This window comes from Solanum stenotomum, unplaced genomic scaffold, assembly GCF_019186545.1.
Source record: "Solanum stenotomum isolate F172 unplaced genomic scaffold, ASM1918654v1 scaffold1482, whole genome shotgun sequence".
Classification (NCBI taxonomy): domain Eukaryota; kingdom Viridiplantae; phylum Streptophyta; class Magnoliopsida; order Solanales; family Solanaceae; genus Solanum; species Solanum stenotomum.
Genome location: NW_026023234.1, coordinates 74,824 through 84,455, shown reverse-complemented (window position 1 = coordinate 84,455; position 9,632 = coordinate 74,824). Strand labels below are relative to the sequence as shown.

The 9,632-nt window shown below is 35.3% G+C and overlaps 1 protein-coding gene and 1 pseudogene across 1 annotated transcript; one reads left to right on the top strand and one right to left on the bottom strand.

Annotated features, from left to right (window-relative positions):
- Positions 1-266: 266 nt before the first annotated feature.
- Positions 267-2,591, bottom strand: LOC125850187 (putative pentatricopeptide repeat-containing protein At1g10330; annotated as a pseudogene).
- A 344-nt stretch (positions 2,592-2,935) lies between these two features.
- Positions 2,936-8,678, top strand: LOC125850190 (26S proteasome non-ATPase regulatory subunit 7 homolog A). The gene is made up of 10 exons (XM_049530070.1): positions 2,936-3,232; positions 4,058-4,150; positions 4,253-4,334; positions 6,009-6,105; positions 6,217-6,292; positions 6,468-6,526; positions 6,637-6,759; positions 7,395-7,452; positions 7,553-7,638; positions 8,263-8,678. Exons 1-10 carry the CDS (start codon positions 3,046-3,048, stop codon positions 8,332-8,334), a joined length of 933 nt encoding a protein of 310 aa, XP_049386027.1. The 5' UTR covers positions 2,936-3,045; the 3' UTR covers positions 8,335-8,678.
- Positions 8,679-9,632: the final 954 nt, after the last annotated feature.

The window sequence follows — 9,632 nt, the reverse complement described above, 5'->3', positions numbered from 1 at the left end:
AGAACTACACGCTATAGGAGCAGCCTCTCGTGATATCACTATAACATGGAGCAAACAGTGTCAAAAAAAATTGAAGGGAAAGAAAACACGTCACAACTTCATTTAGGAAGAAATCAAGCAGAACCGCTTGCCTATAGGTAACGTGATCAACTATTGTTCAGATTAATTAATTAGCAAGCCGCTCCATAATTTCAAAGTTTCGTGGCAAAGAAAAAGATTCAGAAAAAGAAAAGTAGAAAACAAAAAGAAATACCTCGACAAACAGACTTTGGAACCAGGTTTGCTATGCATCTTCACAAAAATGTGTCCTCCTTCTTGATCAGTCAAGCTATGACTACTGCTTTCTTTAAGCAGTGCTTCAATCTATGTGCTAAATCCATATGCAGGATCCTTTTAGATGAGTCGAGATTCCATCACCAAGCTGCTGCAGTTATCAGCTTACTTAATAAAACTGTGCGCTGGAACTGTGTGTATTCCAGCATCTAACATTGCTTTTCTCAAGGAAGCAGCATGATCCAGCCTCTCTGTGCCAGCATAAATGCATGAGAGTTGCACATAACTCCAGAATGATTCAGTTGCGACCCCAGCAATAGTTGTGCTACTTCATTTCCCAACTCAATAGCTCCATGAAGTCTACAAGCACCCATCAGAGCCCCCAAGACAGTAGCATCAGCTTCAAAAGTCATCTTCTTTATGAAGTCGTACGCTTCCTGCAGTAGCCCAACTCTCCCTAATAGATCAACCACACAACCATAATGTTCCATTTTAGCTACAAGTCTGAATTCACGTGACATTGCTTCAAACAATTGAAAACCGAAATCGACAAGCTTGACACACACACAAGCTGATAGAACTGCCACGAAGGTAATCTCATTTGGTTGCAGCCCCTTCGATCTCATCTTCTCATACATCGTTAATGCTTGCTTCTCCCTACCATTCAAAGCTAGGGAAGAAATCATACCATTCCAGGCTCAAACCTACTTGCTAACCATCACATCAAATACCTTCCAAGCATATACTAAACAACCCATCTTCCCATAAAGCGCGATTAATCTACCTGCCTCATTTGGCTTCAATAAACCACACTTCATATCCTCATGTACCATCATTTTCTCAAAAAAAAAAAAAACTTAACAGCAACCTCAGAGCACCAGTTCTTCATGTACCCATGAATCATACTAGTCCATGAATAAACATCACTATAAGGCATGCAAGAAAACATCAAGAACCCCAAACCCATATCCCCATTTTTCCCACAAACATCAACCATCACATTATACGAGATAACATACGGTTCAGTAATTTCATCAAACACCTTGCATGCACTCCCTTGTCAATAGTTCAATAGCCTGATGCAAAGGCATACTTTCCAATCTATATGTCCCCAATAATTAATTTCTATAAGGAGCCTAATTATTATATACTGTTACGATAGCCTCGTATTGATAAAAAGTACCAAGAACGAATTTTTATTGAAAATCAAGAAAGAATTTCAAGAATAAATATGTTTTTTTTTTTATATTTCTGATTTATCAACTAGGTGGGTAGTGATACCCGCCCGTAAGGTCCGGCCTGCTTTCCACCCAAAAAATTGACTAGCTAGATGAACTAGTTATGTGAACCTAGTAGCTTTAAAGTAAATTTTGTATTTGTAATGTTAAAATTGACACTAGGTCTTCAAGACCATAATTAGATGAAACATGTGTGTGGGTGTATATGAGGTTGATGGGTTTGAAAAATTAAAACGCATTTGATGGAGTTTGAATTCAAAATCGTATTTGAACTTTAAACCACTAAGTAAGTCTCTAGTTTTGTATTTGAGATTCAAAATTCATATATATGCATAAAATAAAATAAAGTTACCTTGTATATTATGTATTTTTTTATCGAGTGGATTTAGATGAACATTCTGACAACTCTCTAGATCTGTCCATACATGTATTAGTTTTGTGTATTACTAATTATCTTGTTTGATATATTTTTTTCCGACTTATGTATAACATGCATTAGTTTATACACTATATTTAGTATAAGGTATGTATAATTTACATGAATAGGGGTGTATAAGAATAGTGTTAAATCGCATGTATTAATAATGCTGAAATTAGTAATGTTTTATATTAATTAGGGCAAATTACAGAAATCACATATTTTTAACTTTCAAGGTAAAATTACAATTTATCTCTTAAAAGTTTAAAATTACAGAAATTCCTCAAACGGATACAATAATATAAGCGTTGATACATTAATCTGATGCGCGAGATACATTAATCATTAAGTAAGATACATTACATTTTATACATGGTACACTAATCTGATGCGTGAAAATAAGGGATTTTAGAGATTTGTAAAACTTATAGGGAATAATGGTAATAAGTAAACTAAAAGGTGGATTTTTGTAATTTTTCCTATTAATTACGATTGTATTAGTTATGCTTGAGGATATCTCAGCAGTGTCAGTGAAAATTATACACAAATCACATAATGTTAAGAGCTAATTATAGTATATTCCTATTCTTTTTCAAATTACAAAAATATCCTAATTTAGGTGGAATTTGAATACATCCCAAAAAATTCTCAATACATCGCATCTCGATTTTGAATACATCACTCAACATCCCGATACATCATTCAATGTCCCGATACATCATGTACGTCCTGATATATCGCATAAAGTGATGTATCAAATTAATGCATTGCGTAAAGTACTGTATTCAATCGATATATTTCATAAAGTGATACAACCAAGAATAGGAGAGAGTAAGGATTTTTGCAAATTTTATTATTAAATGATAGTTTTTAGGGCCGTTAGTCCAACATAGCCCAAAATAATATGGGCCCTAAGCCCATTATCATGAGTATCAAAATCAATACAAAAAAAAATACTTATAAAGGTCTGTTTGGCCAAAATATAAAAAGAGGTCTTAAATATATATACACAAAAGAAAATACTTAACAGAGTTTGCTATTTGATTCTCTCTTTTTTTCCCTTGGAGAACAAGTTTTTTCCAGATTTCGAAGAGAGATAGAAAGGAAGAAGCAATAATGGATGTAATCAAATCTCAGCAAATATCTTCGAGGCCGATTGAGAAGGTGATAGTTCATCCGCTTGTGCTTTTGAGCATCGTAGACCACTACAATAGAGTTGCAAGAGACACAAGGAAACGTGTTGTTGGGGTTTTGCTTGGAACTTCATTTAAAGGCACTGTTGATGTTACTAATAGCTATGCAGGTATCATTGTTGCAAACCCTTTTCAGATCTGTTCAATGTTTTGTTTCATGGGGTTTTTTATTTTTTTGTTATTTTGCTTTTTTGATGGAATTTGAAGTTTGTTAGGGTTTTTATGAGGTGAATTTAAGATTTGAACTGTGAACTGAGAATAGGTATCTAAAGTGCTGGGAAATTGTAAGATAGTAGTCAATTTGCCTTTATTTATGGGATTAATTCGGTTGCATTATGATGGAATTTACAGTAAGTTAAGCTTTTATGAGCTAAATTTGTTGGGACAAGGAATAGGTATCTAATGTGCTGGGAAATTGTAAAGTAGCAGTCAATTTGCATTTATTTATGGGATTAATAATTGGGTTGCTTGTGTTCTTGCATTTTGATGGAATTTAAAGGTTAGGTTTTTTATAAGCTAAATTTGAGATTGGAACTAGGAATTGGTATCTAATGTGCTGGGAAATTGTAAAAGAACAGTTAATTTGCTTTTATTTGTGGGATTAATACTTGTGTTGCTTTTGTTCTTTTACTTTTTGATGGAATTTGAAGTTTGGTAGGGTTCGTATGAGCTAAATTTGAGATTGCTGAATTTTGAGGGAAGGACTGACATCTAGCCTTTCTGTGGAGATGTATTGCAGTATCAATTAGACTGTCTACATACTTAGTTGAATAAATTATAACTGTGAAACCTGCGCAGTTTCCTGAGATGGGTTCATCTGGCTGCAACACTTTACCATTTTCCATATTTTACTTCTAACTAAATGAAGAGTTGGCTCAGCCCATAGATATGAATCTGTTTTGTGATTTAACCTAACATCTTTCGCTGTTTCACAGTGCCCTTTGAGGAGGAGGACAGGGACCCTAGTATCTGGTTTCTTGACCATAACTATCATGAATCAATGTTTTCCATGTTCCGTAGGATAAACGGTATAGTTATTATTTACTTGCATGATTTGCAATTCATGATCTTTTTAGATGTATTGTCACCTGTTTGAATGTTCATTCTTCCTTTTGATTTAATTGTATCAGCAAAGGAGCATGTTGTTGGTTGGTATAGCACTGGTCCCAAACTTAGGGAAAATGACCTCAACATTCATGGGCTTTTTAATGAGTAAGGGCATTATTATTTATTCATTTCATTCAGAGCTCCTATTTGGCATCTTTAGTTTGGCAACATGAGAATCTTTGGTGATTGATTATGCCTGGATGGTTTTCTCAAGCTACAAGCTTTACTTATCAAATGAATCTGTTAGAGAGATCCGGCAAAACGGGAACTTCAGGAGAGAATTGCTTACAGTAGGGTATAGCTAAAAAGGATACAAATTAATAGACTTTACAGGCAATGCCACAGGAAAATGGACAAACCGTTGAAATGCACAAATCAAACTAGTTTACTTCCCTCTTGATCTTGTACTAGTCCCTTAACATAACAACTTTCATTGTTGACCTCCCAAGCCCTTCATGCAATTTAAAATGCATTTTCATGGATATACAAAAAATTCCAACTCAAATAAACTTTTTAATAGTTAAAATTCATGGTAGTTAATCATCTTCTGGTGCGAAACTCAAAATGGATTTATGGATGACGATTTTCTAATAAATTTCAATAAGTTTAACCTAGTTTAGATTTTGATAATAGTATGACATTAACAAGTAAGATATCTGAGAGGAGATAATGGGAATTGTGGCTTGTCCTTTTCCTATTTGCTACTTCAATTTAAGGAAGCAACTTATATGCAAAATCTAGGTAGATGTCTCCAATGGGGATTTCTACCTATTGCTGAGGAAAGGTTCTCAAAATTTAAATGTGGGTATGAGTTCCATTGTATATACATTTTCTTTAAATGTCCTCTTGCACAATATTGATGCTGCACATCCTTTTTACTTTAATTTAAGTTTTGCCTTGTCTCAAGTCTTTTAGAAGTCTTTGAAGACTTTCCATGTTGTGATATTTCAATTTTTGGATCCATTTTAGTCTAAGCTAAAAGAACGAATAGTAAGACATAGAAAGCTGGGTTATTGAAGAAAGTAGCAACATAGACTTCTCTAGTTAAAAAAAGGCAGCCCCGTGTTCGAAGAATCCGTTCACGCAGGGTCCGGGAAGGTAACATAGACTTTTCTAGTATTATGGTAAAATAAATTTTATTCATTCTGTGAATACTAGCTTTCCACTCTCTTGGAGTTCTATTCGAGTGTCAGTTCTATTAAGGCAATGATTTGCTGCATGAATTTTCACCAAAGTTCTCATCCTTGTTTGGTCACTTCTTTTCCTGCTATAATCCCTGCCCTATGCTGATGCGTCTTAATGGGCAGGAGGCCATCATTAGAGGTATAATTTCTCATCAGAACTGTCTTCTCTATAGAAGCTACCAAGTTTTATGCTGGTCCTTGTAGGAAAAGTTACTTGTCTCCTGGATTGATTTTCCTCAAACACGCTAATCTTGAGGGTTAGCAAGGACATTGCAAAATCAACATGCCCAAGCCAAAGAAACCTAAGTTTCTGCTATGCTGGCAGCTACACCTTTGAAAACCAGCTTAAACTGAAGTAATTATGATATACAGTGTAAGACATGGGAGGGAGAGCGGGGTTCATATCGGAACTTAAAAATTGGATATATGATGTAAAGCACACAGCACATATTAGAAACTCCCCTAAAATTGTTCTCTCTTTTTCAAGAGATTGAATTTATTTAACTTGTGGGTACAATGTTTTGAACTCTGTATCTTTTATGCCATAAGGTTTCACACTCATGTATGCTGCTTATTATTGGTGGTGTTATTGCAGCTACGTCCCTACTCCAGTCTTGGTTATAATTGATGTCCAGCCTAAGGAGCTAGGAATACCAACTAAGGCATACTATGCAGTTGAGGAAGTTAAAGAGGTAACAACTTAGATTAGTAGTTCATTGTCTAAAAGGGTTTGGTGCTTGTTGATATTCATAAGTTGTTTTTGCAATGTACTTGACGTGCTGTGGATGGGTATATACTTGCAGAATGCAACTCAGAAAAGCCAGAATGTGTTTGTGCATGTACCTTCAGAAATCGCTGCTCATGAAGTTGAAGAAATTGGTACAACTCCAAGATTGATTTTTTACTCTTTAGTTTACCATTGTTTTACTTCTAAAAATTCAACTTATTTCATTTGCTTGAATTGTTAGCAGTTTTCAGTCATTCTTCAATGCAAGTGACATTTTCATTGAGCATATGCATTAAAATTTTGTGTACCATGTATTATAATGGACAGGTGTTGAGCACTTGCTAAGGGATGTGAAAGATACTACTATCAGTACCCTTGCAACTGAGGTTTCTTTCAGAACCTTCTTATGACCTTTCAATTATAGAAAATTGATAATAATAAGTTTGATTTCTTAACAAGTAGAGAGCAATAAGAACTTTGAACACTTCCAATCCAGGTAACTGGGAAACTGGCAGCTTTGAAGGGATTGGATGCTCGACTTCAAGAGATACGGAGTTATTTAGATCTTGTCATTGATGGGAAGCTCCCCTTGAACCATGAGATTCTATACCATTTGCAGGTTAGCATTACTATCAACTTTCCTTCTCTTTTCTGGCTTCATGATCATTCTTTCAGTTGCCAACTTCATCAATGTTCTAAAGGTTGTTGACGTTATGGGGAACTTTCAAGTAAAAAGTTATGAATTTGTAGATTATTCCTAAAAACCAGCACAGCTTAATTTGTTCAAAATAAGGTCCTTCAGCAGAAAAAAAGGTTTCTGCAGCTTTCTCTGCTCAAGGACCTTATTTTGTACAAATTAAGCTGCTAGTTTTTAGAAATATCTTTTCCTTGGCTATGAGTGGCAACATGTTTTCTATGAAGAATTTTATGTGTGCTGTTTGGTTGCACATACGGTCATTGCTTGTTGCGATCTCCTGAATCATTGTGAGATGATTTTTGTTTTAGTAAGATGTTTGAAGCTTTGGCACCAAAGGTTCTAGGTCAAATCTGTTACTCACACGTGAGTTTTAATATAAAATGCTGAAATGACTCCTGTTCTGCATCTAAACAAAAGTGTTACTTTGTTGATCCATCAACTGCCGTCAGTGTTCTCTGCATTTTTGTTGTGGTGCCGATAGGCTGGTTTTTAACAGACTTCTCGTCCAATTCAAAGATGCTAACATGTTGAATTCTGAAATAAAAAATTTCTTCCAGGATGTCTTCAATCTATTGCCCAATCTAAATGTTGCTGAATTAGTTAAATCATTTTCAGGTGAATTAGCTGGATCCCATCTCTGTTTCAATTAGAAAATCTCCACTACTGATATATGGTCTTTTAATCTTTTGCGTGCCCATTTGATTTCTTGTTGCAGTGAAAACAAATGATATGATGTTGGTCATATATCTATCTTCTCTTATCCGAAGTGTAATTGCTCTCCATAACTTGATCAACAACAAGGTACATTTTACTTTTTAACTACGCTTCAAAAGTTTCACTTGTTTGATTGTCATTATCTTTCGAAAAATGTGTTGTGCAAATGTAACACAGATCTAAATGAGTGTTCAATGCTTGTCAAAAAAAGTTCAATTATGAATATGCCAGCAACCACAACTTAGTTCAGTGGTTTAGTGCAAATGTCTTCAATTTTTACAACAATTGCACATGATTAGAACTCTGTTGTCTACCTTTCACTGTAGCGGATACAACTGTCCATCTTTCACCAGAGTCCTTGCTTGTACATGACTGTCCTGCGTATACCTAGAATTTTGTTGATATGTCCTGGCTTCCACAAACCTCTCTTTTTAGTCTGTTATTTGATACCTATATATTTTGAAACAATTTAACTTTTAAAATTTAAATTTTGAACCTTGATAAGATGATTTGTAGTTAGACAAATGTCCATGGCTTGTTTTAAACCACAAGTTTCAAAAATCTTTTGTTCTTTCTTGAACTCTGCTCCAGTCGAACAATTCGACATAAATTGTGACGGAGGGAGTACATATTGCTGCATATAATATCTGCACAGCCAGCCCATTTATCTATTATCAGGATAGAGTCTGAGGCTTGTGATATCCATTTCAGATGCTTAACAAGGAACACGAAAAGGCTGAGGATTCGAAGCCCCGTGCAGTGCCAACTACAGCTGGAAGCTAAGCAATCCACCCTCCCAATTCTCTTTCGTCATCCACTACCCAGCACTTGCAGGTAGTTACAATTGGAACCTGAATCTGGCTTATGACAATCTCGCACATGGAGGAACTCTTTATGTGTTCTGTTTTAGCTTTGTTCCTCCAGATTTTAGAAGTTTTTGTCCAGTGGAACTTAGATCAAGTGATGGATGACATATCATTTTCTTTGTATTAACAGATCAAACATGTTACCTTTTTCTTTTCTCTGAATTCAGTTAAAACATAGGCTCAAAACGAAGGTACATGTTGGCGTGTTGCATATGAATTCATCACTGAATACCCAGAATGGAGGAATGCGTCTTATCTTAATTGCATTCAGTGGATGTTTTGGTGTTTCGAGTGGCAGCTGCCTATTTACTACTTTGACTCTCCCTAAAAAAGGCTTTTATTTTGGGGGGAAATGCGTGTGTGCAAAGTCTTTTATTCTCCTAAGGTAGAGGTAAAGCTGCGTACATACCACCAGGCTTTTGTTTACCAAGGGTTTGAATCCCTTTCTTTCCGTACCTTTGCGTAATTAACCAACTTTATGAGTAATGGGTACCATTGTTCCAACAGCTAGACCCTTCTTGTTTGATCTAAAGATATAGATTCTTAATTCTAAATTGTCATGTTGCATAAAATAGAACACTATAAATGTCTATAGATCCAACTTGTGTGATTTCATTAGGTATGTTGCATATAATAGAATACCAGCTTATTTATGGATAGTGAATGGGTAGATCAGTATTAGTTTAGTTGTATGCCTGATTTGTGTTTTTTTTTTTTTTTTTTTTTTTTTTTAAAATAAAAAAAAAACATGTAGTTTCTCCTCCAAAAATGATTTTGGTTGCGGGATGCATTAGATATTTTACCTAAACCAGTAGGTCCTTTAACGGGTCTCTTTGGTCCAAAACCAATGGAAAGGTTATAACAAAAATAACTAGATATCACAAAAATTATAATTCATGACCTTCTCTTTTAACTTGGTTACTGTGTGGCTTACGTAGGAAGGAAGGAAAATTGCATATTTCTCGACCATATGTTGGCAACAGGGCTGCGTTATCAGTCATTTCGATATAGTTTTGATGTTTATCAGTTTGTCTTTTTAGTTATCAATTTGTTTTTTTTTTTTATTTGCACCGGGTGTCCGAGTCTCTTTGAGCCCCGACTAATCCCGGGGATCACAGGCCCTCGGCAAGGAGTTTCCCGCAAGTGCACCACGGTTAATTCAGGTTTTACCTGGTCCGATGGCCCTCAGAAATTGTTTGCACCCAGTGGGTTTCT